General features: G+C 44.5%; 1 protein-coding gene across 1 annotated transcript in view; it reads right to left on the minus strand.

The window, feature by feature from the left end:
* Positions 1-18,014, minus strand: part of MTUS2 (microtubule associated scaffold protein 2) — a 320,319-nt gene that overhangs the window by 27,026 nt on the left and 275,279 nt on the right. The window contains exons 10-11 of the mRNA XM_074901374.1: positions 6,853-6,919; positions 262-476 (exon numbers count right to left, since the gene is read on the minus strand). Coding sequence (XP_074757475.1) covers positions 262-476; positions 6,853-6,919 — 282 coding nt within the window. The remainder of the gene's footprint in view (positions 1-261; positions 477-6,852; positions 6,920-18,014) is intronic.

Here is an 18,014-nt window from a genome sequence, read left to right on the forward strand (position 1 = left end):
GAGCAGAGCTAGTCTTAATATTTGTTTAGTAAAACATCTGGAAGCATGTGATGACAAGACATGGCAATGTAATGTACTACTGTGTAGAAATACCAATGGGATAATAGGGAGGAAAACCAGAAAATATAGTCAGGAATAGATTTTTCTGGTCCTCAGTTTGTTACCAGTGACTTCATGTTGGAGTGTTCAACATATTTCATTACCTGAACCCACTCAGCACTGGTATGGTCTACTCTTCAAAGGGGAGAGGCAGAGACTGACCTGTTCCTGATGCTGCAATTTGACTTGCTCTAGGTGCAGCTTGTGTTGCTCATGCAGGCTCTCCTTCTTGGTGTCGTACTCCTCCTGCAACCTCTGCTCCAGCGCCTGCAACTCTTCCTGCTGCTGTCTGTGACGCTGCTTCACCTCTTCCTCAAAGCGCCTCTCCAGCTTTTCCTTCTCATTCTGTAGTTTCTTCCATTTTGCTGTGTTGAGGGCTGTGGAGACAAGACCACACAGTCAGGCTCTGAACTACTTGGGAACAAACAGTGGCATCGGATCTGTTTATATAGCACTGAACACAGTGGTTTTCACCAATTCTGGGGCTCCCATGAATCTCATCCATCCACAAACTCTTGCTGTCATCTGTCTCTGTTCCACACACACATACACACATGCATTTTTTTTAAATAGAGGCACTAGCCGAGTATGCAAAAACCCATGCAAAACTGGGATCTGATTAATATAATAATAGTAATAAATAATAACAACAGCAACAACAATAATAGCAGGGAACTCCATGGACCTGCAGGGTGACTGGATGTCCCCTCCTGGCCAGCACAAATCGAGGCTTTAGGGCTGTTACTTTGCCTTGGATATAAGAAACAACATGTGAGACATCACTTGACACAAAGCCTTTCAACTGGGATACAAGATTTTTCTTACCTCCTTCTCTTAAGCCACAGTCTTGGCTAAGTCCCCACTTCCAGTGCCAGAGAAGCAGAAGCTGCCTGGGCCCCCAAGGCACATTCTGTACACATGTTATGCAGGGGGTGCGATTGACCACTGGACCAGGAGAAGGAGATGCATCTCATACATCCTATTTTCTAGCTGTTAGAAGCCTCTCACCCCATAAACCTGTCTTTTGCACCAGCTCTATTGAGGACCTCTTGAATCTATTAATGCACATTTGCTTAAAATATTTTTATATTCAAACTACTATCCTGTGCTTCATGGAATAAGAGAGTGCAGATGAAAGGCTGGTACTGAAGGCAAGCAGAAAACATGAAATTTTTACTCTTGTGAACTAACCCAGTGACCATGTCTCCAAATTCACAACCATAGTCTACAACTAGTTCCAGGATGCACAACTCCAGCAGTTCCATCCAGTCAAGCATATTCAGTCTATTTCCCCATTTGGTTCTTCACCTATATTGTTTCCCGGGTCGCAGGACAGCAGTAATGAACACTGTGTCCTCGGCCTTTTAAAGAATGGTTGCAACCAATCCAGATATTGAAGATCTGATGCTAGTTGGACAAGGTCAGCCAGACTACATCTAAAGAGCAAGTTTGCTCACTGGCAAAAATCTAACCAGTAAGAAGTGATTAAAATCATCATGACCATAACATTCAGAACAACACTAGAGAAGAAGAGGTGTGTTTTTAATGGCACTGCTAGACTTTCTTTCTTATTTAGACCCATAGCTGGTTTAGAAAAATGACCACCTTTTGAATATACTATCTGTATTAGCCACTCATCCTTCCTTTGCCTTTCAAAATGCACGTGCCATGCACAGACCTGTATGGCATGGTAAATCAGTGAACTGGAAGCAGTTGTCTCCCTGAGTAGACAACTTCTGAATGTTTCAAAAACATTTATCTTATGACCATATATTTGTTCAATATCTGTGTTTTCCTGTCTCTTTCTACTATGGTATCAGACTGTGCTCTATTTTTGGGGGATAGCAACAACTTGTCAAAGTTACCTACCGCTGTGACCACAGCTCCTGTTAGGTGAACACATGAAAGGTAGTTTGGGCACTCAAGCTAACTGTCCCCTTCCCCACATAGCTATTTTTCACCCTGTTTAGAGCTCTACTTCTACACTTACTGGACACCAATATCCAGACTCATTTATTATGTCCAGACAGATACTGCTACTGGGGTCCTCTTCTGATCCTAATGTTTTCTGGAGCACTAAGAGGGACTCTATGTCCCTTTTAAGTTCTCTGCTCCTTACAGAAAGAAATAAAATGAGCCTGAACCAGTGAGATTAGTAACACAGCAGTGGCACATAGAAATCTTTCCCACCTACCTCATACCCAAAATGGAACAGTGCAATTAATATGGTCATTAGCTGAAATGTCTTGTCTCCTGGCGGTTTGGATTATAGCTCTAAAGCCTCTCTCTTGCTTTTTGATTTTTTAATTTTTTCAGCATATAAAGCAATCCCAAAGCTGAAGGACAAGAGGGATTTCAGCCCTGCATTCAGTAGAATTCAAACTTACTCAAGCTTTAAATTTGAGCTCTAATGAACACCATCTCTCTCCAGCCTCTCTAATGAGATTACGCAGCACATAGGGAGGGCCGGGCAATGAAATGACATGTTCTAACCAAAAGAAAGTCCATCTGAAACACTTTCTGTAACCTGAACCTCAAAGGTATTTGCATCTTGCAGATCAAACCCTGATGCAGGTGTAAAATGGAGGGAAGAGGAAAGCGTGGGAAGAGTATCTGCATGGCATGTTCCCCACACATCCAAAAATGCTATTGGAGGAAGAAAATGAGGCCATTGCCCAGGAAATTTGCCCTATACTGAATATCTCTAACGAGAAGGAGTAATCCCTACCACAGTCTCTCAGACCATGACAAATGAAGCCAAGGACTGAGTGGGGAGGAAAGACTGAATAACCTATTGGCTGCTATCAAGAAGAGTTACCTCCTGGTTTTCTTCTTCCTTCTCTGTAGGTATTTCAATACCTGCTTACAGGCTGGAAAGGACTTTGACATGACATGGCATTTCCCAGGATGACAGCATGCTGGTTTAAACAAGTGTAGCTACCATTGTTTCCCTATTCCCTGAGCACCGAGTGGCTTTTACACGGCACAACAGATGAGTAAAACCCACTTCAGGCTGGACTGAGAGGGTGAGGGAAAGGGAGATGTCACTAATGGACTGATCCTCCCACATAAACCCAGCCTGAGCCACAGCCCAGCCTGCCCAGCCCTGATACTTTGCATTTGGGGTATAACTCCTGTGGGAACCAGGGAGCTATAGCATCATGTGGCCTTGCACCAGGGACTGTCTGCTTGTGACATGAGAAATGGGCTCTTCACCACGCAGATTCTGCTCTTCCTCCTGACCCTTGGCCTGATTCACAGACAAATCACAGCTACTCACTTAGGTTAAGGGTGCTCTGACTGGGAGGCATATCCAGAAGGAGGTGGCACATGGGCTTTGGCTTTCAAACTCTCATGAACACAGATAATACAAATTTTAAACTTGACATCTGATCATCTTCCATTCATCTAGAATTTTAGGGATCTCTATATGTCCTCTCAACTGACTTCACATGTCCGTTGTCTGACAGCAAAGGAGCAGGTAATTCTGAAATTTAATTTCCATTAGTTTGAAGGGAAACAGCTGGTGTTCAAAACCTCTTTATTCCACAAGTGTCAGTGTTGCAGCTGAAAACTGCTTATATTTATAATTTATAAAGATGGGTGTCTTGTGTGTAGAATGACTAGTCTTGGCATTTCTAGCAAAATACACGAGAAAATCTTAATGCACAAAATAACAAGTCCCTCAGCATTTATAAAGACTGTATTCCTCCTCAGGGCTGGAAAGGGAGGAGCGCTTTCCTATTTCACTGCATGCTGGTTTCAGAAGAGGTGCGATACTTCACATCAGTACTGGGGGTAAAGGTGGACAGTGTTATCTGAATCTAGATATTTTGCCTGACTCCAGAAGGGTGCAGGTCTCCCTAGGCTGTTTTATACATCACTGCTATTGCTTCAGCAGTCTTTTTTTATTTACCAAAAGAGATTCCCTTAAAAATATATTCTGACTTTTCTGAACAGTGGATTATATCTTGCTATTACATTGCTTTGTACAGCAGAATCCTGCAGCGTCTGTTGAAGTTAACAAAGACTGTGTGCTCTCAAAACCAAGCACATTCAGCACCTAAATCATAATTCTGAATTAGAGCTATTGCCTAAACAACTAAATGTTGGACGTACTACCTGTATCACCCTGGCTAGTCCAGCCTTGTTTTACTGATTCATCCAGACATTTGCATCAGTGAGTCTGACATGGTGAATTTACACATGAGAAATCAGGAATTTCTGACCAACACCTATGCTGTTTAACTGGACTGATTATTTTTAAAGAAATGAAAGATTACTTATCAAAGTGGCTGAGACAAGTCAGAACTACAACTTGGCTGAAGTCAAAATTACATGCTCTGTAGATTTTTCCTAAATTTCTTCATAGAATCACCTATGATTGCTGTTGTCAAAAAAATGATTGTTTCATTCTTTATTTGCAGAATATGTACAATAACGTGCAACATACAGATTCATCTGATAGTGAGACCAAAATAACCCTTCTATAGCACAGATGTGCTGCATGTCTCCAGTAGCCCCCAATGCTCCAGCCTGCACTGCTTTAGAGACAGCAAAGAACTGCACTGACGAGAACCACTTTCATGCAGATGGCATTAGCCATTTCACCTTGTCCACAGACTTAAAACACAAAATTCAATTATATAATTTTCTTCCAAAGGAAAACAGACTGTCCAGCAATTTTTGACTTACACTAAAAATCATAAACATTCACCTTCCCTATGTATGGATACATACCAGGATTTGTACTGCTGATGAATCAGCATCCTGCTGGAGTGCAGTACCTGCACATGTTCATCTTTTTGTCCATCCATGTCTACCTAGGCATGATGCATCTCAGGGTTGCACAGAGAGAATTACGTCCAACATAAGGATCTGTCCAAACAGGACAGATCACCAGCCACCCCTGTCACTCCTAAATAGCCTCTGCTCAGCATCTCCCTGTCTCTCAGAGTGGTGGCTTGCTCAGAAAGAGGTGGCCTGTGATAAGTCCTCTCCAGTACACGTGCCACAGGACCACTGCGGAAAGGACTATCTCACACCATCTTTCCCTTCTCTGAGAAATACTTGTTTATGGCTAGTCTCCCTTCTGAAGCAGTATAGCTCAGCTGAGACCTCAGACTGCTTTTCTGGAGTATTTGGGGTTCTTACCAAAACTCTCTCCATATACTCCACCAGGACTCAGTTTTGTGCAGAGAAGGTGTCTATTGCTGCATGCACAAGAGCAATGGCAAGGGCAGGCAGTGCAGTGATCTCCTGTTACTGAACATTCTGCTCTGTGAGCCCCAAACAGGCAGTCAGTTTGTCAGGCAGTCAGTCACATCCCCAGCAAAACCACCAGTGATTTGTATTCACTTCAGCTGTATGAACATGGTATAAATGGAAGCAGAGCTCTTTATCTCCAGCACTGTGCCTCTTTCCTTCCCATGTCACTGCCTCTTGCAAAAGCACTCATGAAAATGAGCCAACCCAACCCACTGGAAAGAGGTAGGACTTTGAAATGAGAAGTGGGTGGGTATCCGATGGAGAGCTTCAGATGTGTCCTGCCTAAAGAATGCACCAGTGGCAACAGCTCCTCTGTGAGAGCTGTGGAGGTGCTAAGGATGGATGAAGGCAGGTATCAGGGAATAACTGGAAATGCTGGTTTGCTGTTGCTGCAGTATCCTTTGGCCATGGGGACAATAAAGCTCTCTATGAAATGATGATCAGCCAAAAAATTTCAGAGGAGCACAGCAGGGAGCACAAGCTGTTGGGCATCAGAAAAGGGCTGTGCTTGGCTTTTCTGCAGGGGGTTGTCATAGGCAAGGTGAAGACAAAGCACAGGGGTACCTGCAGTTCTGCCCACCTCACAGGGGTTTGGCCTGAGTCATCCTCTTGCTTCACTGCAAAATCTGTGCTTAATGTGTGACCCATGGGGACCCTGGGCCCCCTACATGCAGGGAAAATTGAGAGGTCCCCGCTGTTCACAGATCCAGTCATCAGTGGCTCCAGCACCTTTTGGTACTCAGGGTGTCCCCTGCTCCAGTGGTCCTGCCTCCACGTGCCCTTCCTCCTCTCCATTTGCCCTGGGGTAGATGAACCCAACGTCACATCTGTTCTGGGGAGATTTAAGCTCCAAAGAACTCAGCCTCTTGGCTGAAGCCAGCACAAAAGCCCACCTTCTCTAAGAGTTGCAATGTCTTTACACCCTCCCTGTCTCTCCTGTCTAGATCAGAAACCAACCAGGAAAAGCGGTGCATGCAGATACACAGAGAATACACAGACCAAATGGACGTGTTGCTTTTGTTGTCTGTCAACCGGGAAGAGACTTTAGAGATATTAACAAGCAAGTTCTGAGCTTGAGTGTCCTTCAGTTTGTAGCTGAACTGCAAAACATGCAAACATACATAAGTAAGGGATGCATTCCTAGTCACTGTGCACCACAACGGTCCCAGGTTCCCAGTTCTCATTACGCTATGCTTTCTTCTTGTAAGGTGGTGGTACTTTGAGAATGGAAGCTATAGATTTATGAAGAACAATTTGTCTAGTAAAGATGATGCACAACTAGCTCCAGTGTGGACCCATGTGGTGATGGACCCATCTCCACAAAGAGGTAAAATCATGGTTCCCTGCAAAGCCACAAAACCCCTTGCCACTGGGCTTCAGAAGACGTTTCATCGCATGTATGCAGGTTCCCCAGGATCAGGTCACAGGGAATTTTTGTGTGAAGTGAGAAAATCACTTTGTTGTTACTTTGCTTGTACTACTTACCAACTTCATCCCTGATATTTGCAAGCTCGACTCCTAACTCCTTTATTTTCACAAGAGCATTTTCATTCTGTTTAAGGAAAAAAAGAGAAAAATATGTATAGTCCCCAAGTTTATCCCAGATAAGCACTTTCACAAGTTCATTTAGTAAAGCAGATTAGATTGATTCCTCAGATGTCTGGTGTTTTGGGTTTTTTTTTTTGAAGGGGGGGCGGGGCATGGATTATAATGAACTCATTCAGAATTTAAATCAAGTTTAGGAGCCACAACTCACTCGCCACAGATACCTTGTATCTCTGTGAATACACGTACACACACTCATGTGCACAGGACAGTACAGAACATTCTACTTACTCCTATGAGTCTAAAAAGACATTTGTATTTTTCTATCATTTTATGTTCAATTTGTGTACCATTTATGGCTGGACTGCATGTACTAGGTGATTTTATTAATTCTGTTAGAACACTCTCATTTATTTATGCCTGCATTTAACTGCTTCTAAACATAGTGATATGCTCACACAGTCAAATTTGCAGAGCAGATTACTGTACTTACACCATTTTAGGCATGGTGGGCAAACCATTAATGGCCTGATGTTCAGGCCTATGTCCACATTTATTTCTAGTATTTTATGGTGTGTAAAGAACAAGAGCTTCTTTCCTTGACCTGTCTCAAAAGAAATAGAAAAACATGCTGGAGGGAAGGGATGTCATGCAGAGGGACCCTGACAGGCTTGAGAGGTGGGCCTGTGTGAACCTCATGAAGTTCAACAAGGCCAAGTGCAAGGTCCTGCACATGGGTTGGGGTAATCCCAAACACAAATACAGGCTGGGTGATGAGTGGGTTGAGAGCAGCCCTGTGGAGAAGGACTCGGGTCATCAGTGGATCAAAAACTGAATATGAATCAGCAATGTGCACTTGCAGCCCAGAAAGCCAACCATATCATAGGCTGCATCAAGAGAAGTGTGGTTAGCAGCTCAAGGGAGGTGATTCTCCTCCTCTACTCTGCTCTCATGAGACCCAACCTGCAGTGTTGTGTCCAGCTCTGGGGCCCTCAGCATAAGAAGGACATGAGCCTGTTAGAGCGGGTCCAGAGAAGGGCCACAAAGACGATCAGGGGGCTGGAGCACCTCCCCTATGAGGACAGGCTGAGAGAGTTGGGGTTGTTCAGCCTGGAGAAGAGAAGGCTCTGGGGAGACTTTATAGCAGCCTTCTAGTACTTACAGGGGGCTACAGGAAAGATAGGGAGGGACTCTTTATCAGGGACTGTAGTGATAGGAGGGTAACAGTTTTAAACTGAAAAAGGGTAGATTTAGATTAGATATTAAGAAGAAATTCTTTCCTGTGAGGGTGGTGAGGCACTGGAAGAAGTTGCCCAGAGAAGCTGTGGCTGCCCCCTCCCTGGCAGTGTTCAGGGCCAGGTTGGACGGGGCTTTGAGCAACCTGGTCCGGTGGAAGGTGTCCCTGCCCATGACAGGGAGTTGGAACTAGATGATCTTGAAGGTCCCTTCCAGCCCAAACCATTCTGTGATTCTATGAAGTCTGAATACTTATAGAATTAAAAGAGATGAGCTGGCCAAAGGAAAATTAAAACATATTTAGAATAACAATGCTAAAGTGCTATTACTAAAATGCAAGGACTTTGACAGCATATGTCTCACGAGTGCTGTGCACACTGACAAAGAAAAGCCTCAGGAAAATATCTTGGAGTTTGGTTTAGTACAATAAATCCCATCATAATGCTTTAAGCATAAGAGCACTTTAAATTGGAATGTATCCTGAGTCACATTAGGAAGAAGACAAAGTAGTGTATCCTGCTGGGAAGATCACTAACAATTACAAAAACTAGATCAGGCTACTATAAATATGTCCCAGGTTAGAAAAGGCCCAGAATCTGTAAAGGACACTACATATTCAAGAGAAAAGGCAGTGTAGTAGCAAATGGAATTAAAAGGAGTCCTAGAAAGTAAATCTTTCGGTAATAAGCAAGCAAGGTTAATAAAAATCTAGGTTACAGAAAGGTCTAGTTCAGCGTCAGGATACACAGCAGATAGGATAGCAAATTAGTTTTCTCTTACTAAAATGAAAGTGGAAAAATAATATATTTCATAGCTTGATGTTTCTGTTTATTTTTCCTGCATCTAATTCTTAAGTCTGTTAAGAGAAATAACACAACATCTTTATTTTTGGTAACACCAGGAAATTAGAATCTGGAATTTAAATTAATACTTTACTCACTGCCCTTTTGGGATGATTTCTACTGGATCCAAGGGACACAGTTTCCCTAAAGTTTTGCTGTAAACAGAATGATTAACTGAGCTGATTTGAGAGCCTTGGGTGCCTGAGGAGATGCAGGCGATGTGGGCATCTATCTTACTCAGCTATGGGAAGAAGCCAGGCACGCAGAGCAAACAGTCAGCTCCATACGCTGCTGAGTAATGCACAGGGGGTTGTGTGCCAGCACTGCAGAGTCCTCAGTCCTGACTGACTGCATTAGGCTCAGAATAAAATGCAGTGGGTTATTTTGTCGTGGTGTTTTGGGTTTTTTAATTAGTAAAAAAGTAGGAAAAAAATAAAAAGGCCTGGATAAATATAGCCTGGTATGTTAAAAAAACATAGCACTTCACACAGATTCCCAAACCAGTAGTCTTACAGAGATAACGTTTCCTCTTTTGGAAAATATCACTGCATCTGCCCATACCGTCTGTTTAACTCACTGGAGTCATTTTAAGAAGTGTTCTTGACAGATTGCCAGGACTGGTGCCCTTGAAGTGCATAGGGATATACTGGATACAGGACTTGCAGATGGGAAGCACCAACTCAAATTACCAGCTCCCACTATCTGAAACAAAAGCCATTTAAAGCAAGGAAGCTCTGTACAAATCATTGCCAGGACCTACAGATAAGCAGAAAGTGGGATTGTTACTATTCTACTTACATGAAGAAAATGAAAAGCAATTAAAAAAATTACATCCTAGGAAAAAAAAAAAAAAAGTTGTTAAAATTTTGATCATCCATAAGAAATATTACAGACTCATTTTTTTATGTTATATTTTATCTTAGATAAGGTTTGTCCTACCCTTGAGGACACTTGGTGGTGAGACCTTCTCTAAAAGAGTGGAGAATTGCCAAGGTGCCTGCTTAAAAATGCTATTCCATAACTCAAGCTTCAGCATGGACACCACACCATCAGGACAGCAGGCCTCCCAGCTACCTCCCACCATGCTGGGGCTGCGGTTTCCAGAGCAGCCTCTGGAGCTATCATTTCGAGCAGCCAGCGTTGGCACAGCTCAGGTGCCTTCGCTGTCATTTGCCTGCTCTGTCAATACTTCTTGCATTGTATTTTATTTTGGTTAGAGCTTTCTGACTGCACTTTGGGACCTCATATTTATGTTACCTGGGAGGTCAGATGTTCAAGGGTTGCCCTCAGTGACAAGGTCTCAAGTAGTCCCTCTTTCTCAGAGGGCTCATTTAGAGAGCAACAGCACATGAGTCCTTATCTTCCTCTTCTGCAAGAAGGGCAAGGTGCAGTTTTGGCTAATCATCTTATCAGCCTCATGGTCTCCTGGACGTGAACTTCAAATCCCTGACATTTTCTGTTACTGTAACCTGCTTTGCCAGTGTAACATGATAGGCTTGGACTGCACATGTTCCCGCCAGTGTAAACATGTCATTAATACAAAACAAAAAAGTCCCTCCTTGTTATCATCATTGTGGCTCTGCAGATAACCAGCACACCGGTGTCAGTGCAGTCACAGAACTGGGAATGCCAGCACTTAGAAAACCAAAAGTTACAGTAGAGCAAAACTGGATCTGACATGAGAATGTAAAGTTATCAGGTCCAATGCTGAGATTCATATAGTTCTAATGTCAAAACATCAAAGCAATTAGAAAATTCACAAGCATTCAAGGAAAAATCTTCCAAAACAAATGTGTAAGAAACCAAATTAATGGGATATCCTACTGAATTAATCATTCTCCATTAATATTTATCTCAACAAAGTATTTGAAAGAGAAGACAGAGTAAGCAGGAACCTTTACTACACTCCCAAGAGTTTTGTATCTAACAGGCTCAGCTTATCAAGGGATCTTTGTAGGTGTCCTTTGCTAGGCCACTGGTTGGAGTCAAGTCATTGAGGGTGAGTGACTGAGGGCCAAATCCAACTTAGGTGTAAAAAGGCTCAGTGACTATACTAGTGATACAGCTGTTTGCAGTAGGTGAAAATGTCAGAGACTCTGTAAGGAAATTGTGCAAATATTCAGCATTTCATTGTGGCAGTTAAATGGCAAGGGAGAAAAAAATTGCTTTGATGTGATTTGGGATTATTTTTTTCTGGCCAAAATGTGAAACCAAGTGGGTTGTGTATAAATTGAAATGTTGCATTTACTTTTCAGGTACTTTTACTGAATGATGGATTTCATTGTTGCTTGGAAAACCTATGAGAAAGGTCTTCCATTGGCCACATCCCAAGAAATGACTCTGATGCTCAAGTAATTTTCACAAAATGAAACTACACTCAGATGAAGGAAACCTTCTTCCTCATACCTGGACTCTACAACACAACGGTTAAGTCTTGTGTCTGGAATATGTCTCGTCTCCTCAGACAGAAAGAAAATTAGAATAGAACAGGTAGAATGATATGTTTGCTCCTTGCTTAAACTACTGCTGTGTTGATTGGAGGACACAGTACCAAATTTTTCTTCTTACCAGCTTTATAACATACAGACCTCCCAATATTTCTCCTGTGAAAGGCTCAATGTTGAACTGCATTTCAGAGACTGATAATTTTCAGTCACTGAAAATGGCACCTATGTATTCTCCATTCAACTCAAAACTCCCTGAGAATAGACTGAGGTATGACTTATATTGGTGCAACATCCTGGCAGCTCCATAAGAACTCAAGTCAAGCAGGTAGGCGAAGAGGTAGGAAGGAAGGAGTAATTCATCCAGTTAAATAACAGGGCCTAAGCTTAGCAGTGTAGTTCAGAAAAAATCTGCAAGATTTAGGTATGACTCTGTGAGAGGTCCTGGAAAAGTAACTTGGTAAAGGATGCCTGAGGATGGGCAAGATGCTGGGATTGTCCAAACAATAAAGAAAGGAAGTAGAGATGAAGGCTTGGGGGGAAAGGCTGGACAGGGCTCTGAGCAACCTGATCTGGTTGAAGATGGTGGCCTTCTTTACAGGGAGGTTGGACTACACGACCTTTAAGGGTCCCTTCCAAACCAAACTAATTATGAGTCTATGAAAGGCTCCACTTTAGTTGCATGGAGCTTCAGTCGACAGATAGACATCACTGAGGAGACATCGTCAGGGAAACAGGTCAAGATTTTACTTTGGACCAGGAATAACTGGAATGGGGAGGCAGCACTGAGATTTGCCTTAGAGCATCTCTCTTCTGAGAACTGCAAACTACCTGAGAGATACTAATTCATTAGAAATGCTGATTAATTAAATCTCCAGGTACTTTTTAACAATAGCTAAGCAATAGTAGATCTACTGCACAAATGGGTCACATCAGGCAAGGAACATCAGAAAATTGCCCATGTCTGCATAGGAAATCAACTGCAGCTAGGAACTAAACATGGGAGACTGGAGTTACCTCCCCAAATCAACATGTCTCTCCTCCCTGCCAACTTACATGCTTGCCTATATTCTGAGCTTGAAATATATGTACAGTATCTCCATAAACACTTTCCAGTTCTCTATGATACATCCTAAAGGTATGCACTGCACACAGATGCTCTGTGGCACTTGTTATTAAAACTGTTCCTTTAGAATAGCTTTTCTGTATCTAATGCTTTCAAAATATTAACATATTTAAGGGAAAAAAAAAAAACAAAAAAAAACCAAAACCCAAACCCCAAAACAGACGACTGACCTGCAAATGGTGCTTAGTCACTGCTGTGCTTTATATGGAGTTCCCTGGGGAAAGGACTTATATTATCATTGGAAAGAGAAGCATACACACTGAGAATTCTCTTGTACTGATAAATATTTCAGACGATACTTGTAGAAGCAATAACTGAATCCCACTGCAGCTGATGTTCAAAATGTTCTACAGTCTTCCTTAAAAAAAGAGGTGTTTTAATACTGCTGTTTCAATCATGCTGGTTATCAGGTAATCCTCTCCTATAATACTCTTTAAGGTTAAAGTTTATAAGCACCTATGTGTCCCCCAGTGACTATACTTTAAGAAGTTTTATATTAAGCCATACATTTTTTCTTAACCTGGTTAGTAGCTTATCTCAAGCTATATTTGAACATATTAGGTAAATGGGAGACTATCAAATTTTCGTTAGAGTATATGAATATTTTAAAAAGCCAAACTCTAACAAAGTACACTACACAAGCATGTGTTTCTGGCAAGATATTTTCTATTAAGCAAATTAAATACATGTGTTCATTCTCTCCCTCTTCTGTACATACTTAAATCCAGGCAAATTTCCAGAAGAATAGCATGAAAAGCTATTTGTTAGAAACGTCCCACAACTTCTCACACCTGCTATTGTCCTGCTACCTGTAGCATATGTACTTACCTCTGCACTGATGTTTGTTACACACCCCATTTTGGTGCCTGAGAATTTGCTTGATTTAGATTCACCCTGACATAAGAAAACATGTAGTTTGGCCTTGTTTCACTTCTAGATTGGAGGATCAACCCTCTGTCAGAAAGGAGGATCATTAGAGAGGTAAAACCTTAGGACAGCTAGAGTTTGAATAATCTCTCTTCAAACTTTAAAACTCTGTGCAAGTTTTCTTTACAACTTGTACTCCGCATGGTTATTAAAAATGTATGAAAAGTGTAGCAAGAAATCAAGCCGACTCTTACTACAGAAGATGCCAGCGGTTGCTCCTTGTTTCAGGAAAATCCAACCCTTACACTTAGACTGCAGGATAAAATTATGTAAGCACTGCAGTGCCCGTGGAAGCGACAGTTAGACTTGTCCCTGGTGAACGAGAGTCCAGCACACTGTAAATAAGACGAGCATCGCTCCCCGCTCTGCCACCCTGGGATGGGCACACACCACCGACGCCAGCTAGAAGCTAGAAGCACCGGCTCGCTCACGGTAACGGCTACCTTCCTGCCCCTTCCCTAAGGATAAAAAGAGGCAAAAGTACCGTCTCGTCCTCGCGCCGAGCGCGGGAAAAACACTTGGAGCAGTATTTACCCATCCTGGCAGGACCGCGACCAGCCGGACTCGTACTGCCGCCAGCCTCGCCCGGAGACAGAGGGTGAGCCCCGGGCGATGCCTCTGTCAAAAAGGGATGTCGCGTCCTGTCCTGGCTTCGGCTGCGACAGAGTTAATTTTGTTGAGCCGGGAGGGGGCACAGCCTGGAGCGCCCGACCCGGCTCTCGGCTGGGACAGAGTTAACTCTGCTGGAGCGGGGAGGGGGCGCCGCCGGAGCGCCGGGCCCGGGTTGGCCGGGGGGGGGGGGAGTTTCGTGGCATGTGACGTACCTGAGCCTATAAAACAGGCGGGTCCTATCTCCGTTACGGGTTTGTGGTGGCGGGATCTTCGTGTTGCCGTGGTCGCTGGTCGGGAGCGGGCGGTGAGCGATCGCATTGTGCATTACCCGTTCGGACTTTCCATTATTGTTACTGTTTTGCTTTATTACGATCACTAAACGTTGTTTTTTATCTCAGCCTACGAGTCTCCTTTTGTCCCTCCAGTGCTCTCGCCCATTTCCCGGGAGGGGGGGAGGTGGGCGACCGGCTGCGCGGTGTTTGGCTGCCGGCCGCTTTCAAACCGCGACCCCATCCCGCACGCCGGGGCCGCCCAGGGCTGCCCGCGGTCCCTCGGCTGCCAGCCGATGCCTGCCGGGGCGTGCCCGCGGCGGGGAGGGCGGGCGGCTCGCCGGCGGCGGCGGCAGGGCAGCGGAGCGGCGGGGCGGTCATCGCCTCCCAGCCCTCGCCGCGGGGGGCTGCCGCTCCCCTCCCTGCCTGCGCGCCGCTGCCCCCCGGCTTGCTCAGGCCTCTCCCGAAAAGGGGCTCCCCAGAACGGGGCACGTCCGGCAGCGCCGTCGCAGGAACGTGTCAGGGCGAAGGACGGCAGGGAGAGGTTTTGAAACTTCGCAGCGGAAGCTTCAGAGGCGCTGAAATCCGGGGGGGAGCGTGGGCTCCCCGCGGGAGGCGGCTCTGGCGGATCGCGGCATCGCGCCGCATCCGCGGCCGCCGGTCGCGCCGGTCGCCGTCCCCCGCTGCCACCGGGACGGTGCCTTTAACCCGAACGCCCCCCGGCTCGCTGACGGCGCGGCTGCTCGCCCGCACGGCTCCGAATCCACCCCAGCGCGGCTGCCGTGCCCCTGGGCGGCGGGGTCTGCGCTGGCCACAGCTGCTCCGCGGCCCTGCGCGGCCCCGGGGGCGGCGGGCGGGGACCCGCTCCGAGCCGCCTGCTTTCCCCGAGCGAGGGGTGTCCCCGGCTCCCGGGTGTCCCCCAGCCGCCCCCGTCCCTCTCATCGCTCAACAAAGACTTTTCTGGGCGTTCCTGTAAATCCCGAGGGAGATCGCTACCCTCCGGACCCCGGCGGCTACTGGAGATTGCCAAAGCACAGAGCTCTGGGTTGGGGTATGTCCGGCCAGGTATAAAGGCACATACACCACAGCACCGAAGCCCACCCCGAGCCCTGACCTGCGCAGACGCACATGCGCGGGGTCTACGGCCGGTCCGTACGCGTGTGCCCACCGGGAATCCCGTTCTTGGTTGGGCCCGGGGCGTGGAGCTGCAGCAGCCTCACCTCTCCTGGGCTGTTGCCTCTGGCGTGATGTATTCCTCTAACAACTTACACTAAAGATAATGCTGGAAAGAGGCAAAACAGTTTAATGACTTATACCCAAGGCGATATTTGTGCTGCAGATGCCTACGCTGTTTAAACCTTATTTTCCTGAAAGCCAAATCACTAGCAAACAAACAGAAGAACTACGTTGCCCTTAACGCCGAACAAGTTTGTCTTCTGGTAGGAAAGATGTAAGGCTCAGACCTGTGCTTCTCTGGATAGGCATTGTTGTTTAATTGTATTTTCTGCTGTGACTGGTGATGGACAAAGTGATTTGGAAAATCGTAGGAACCGACAAGAATCTCCAGCAAAACTGTGTTAAATCACATTTAAATGCTCAGGTAACTTTACGGTTTGTGCCAGCTTCTTATGCTCTGCTCTTCCTCAGCCCTGCCAGGACTTTAAATAAAGTTTCAGTATATCATGGACAAGTAATTAAAAAACCCCAAACCAAAACGGAAAACAACCAAACGCCCAAACCAAATTAAACATCTCCGTAAACATACATGTGTTTTAATGTATATGTTCAAGACTGTGGCGGGTCTGTGGCAGTGTGATGTAGGAAACTTAACCCTATCCTAGCTGAACCAGGACAAAGATCTAACTTTTCTTTGTAGCACATAAAAATTAATTTGGTTGGCTACTGAACAGCTACGGAGTAGAGGTAAGAAGAGACTTCTGTGTATGGTGAAATCATTTCATCCTCACTGTAGGAACTTCTTTTTTGCCACACAACCTGAAGTCGGTGATTTTGATCTTTTACTGTCTAAATCCTGGCTGGAAACATTTTAACTGCCATACAAAAAAAAAAAAAAAACAACAAAAATAACAACAATAATAATAATAATACTCCCATTTATAGACAGATTACCACAACCATTTCTCTGAGCTGGCTATTAGTACTACAGTATTTAGATCAACATGTTTGACTACCAGGCAAGAAAAATAAAAACCAGTCATTACTCCTTTTGTTAGGCTTTTAAAGTGAAGTACCCATCTTCTTTAGTCACTCCACTAATAATGGTAAATTTGCTGCTTGCATGTGGTGATAAATCTAAACTAGGGATTAGCTAGCAAAGTCTGTGCACCACTTTAGTACCACTTAAGCACTGAACTGGAAGATAAAATATTTAAGTGGAAGTTAAACTAAGCAGAAGCCATGTGTTGTCCTTCTGTCAAGGGTGAATTGGGCCCCCAGAAGCTGATTTTACTTGGGACATAGCACTGATAAGGGATAAGGACATGAGGGAGATGCTTCTGGGCTCCTTGGTCAATTTAGGTCCTTTTGCAAAAGTGAGCTCATTCTCATTCAGTTTAAATTAATCCTCATCTTGCAGGTCAAGGTGTGTGTCAAGGTGAGAAAAGACCCAAGCTGAGAAAACAGAATGGAAACAGAAACTATTTTAAAGAGCAGTTCCTCAGTCAAATGCACAAAAAAAAGGATGAAAAAGGAGAATTCTGGAGGGGTCTCTGTGGTGGTTGGAGGTAGATTACTCTGTGGAGGACTGTGAACACACACTTGAAGGCATCAATGCCTATGGGATTAAGGATATAGAAATGGAAATGAACATAACTGAGACAGAAGCAAAAAGCTTAGCAAAGCAGGCACCTCATGGGAAAGGACACCACCTACACCCAAATTCTATGAGAACTGGCACTTTAAATGGCAGGTTCGGATGAATTTTTAAATTATCAACTCTTTTTATTTTAAAAGGCTAGAATCAACTGCCTGATTTCAGTGGCATGTGGCACTTAGATCAAATACTGAAAGGAGTAATACATTAAAAAAAGCATCAAGCACAACAAAGCACCAAAGGCAGATAGATACATGCCAGTGCAGACTGCTGCCTTTGTACACCAAAAGAGTTGATATTTTCAGATGAGGGTAATATGTAAGTCTCACCTATTGGGGACCAAGTGACTTCAGATATGGTGCCAATGATAACATTGCTCATTAGATTGGGAAAGATGGGAAGTTGCTGAAGAAGTGTTAAGCAGGGAGGAGCTATTTGGGAGAAGATATCAAGGAGTTGCAGTAAATCGTAGAATCATAGAACAGTTTATGTTAGAAAAGACCCTTAAGATCATTGAGTCCAACTGTTAACCTAACACTGCCAAGTCCAACACTAAATCGTGTCCCTTCACACCACATCCACGTGTCTTTTAAATACCTCCAGGGATGGTGACTCAACCACTTCCCTGGGCAGCCTGGTCTAGTGCCTGGAACTACTAGGCTGAGCAGAGATAATGAATAGAGCTGTTCAAAGACCAGTCCTTGGGGAAAATTATGTTCACTTATGACTGGTCAAAAATTAAGGGAGAGCTAATGACATACTGGGATGCACTGTCCATCAAGTGAAGAGTCAAAACACCATGCTTGTCAAGCT

Source organism: Athene noctua, chromosome 1 (genome assembly GCF_965140245.1).
Source record: "Athene noctua chromosome 1, bAthNoc1.hap1.1, whole genome shotgun sequence".
NCBI classification, from domain to species: Eukaryota; Metazoa; Chordata; class Aves; order Strigiformes; family Strigidae; genus Athene; species Athene noctua.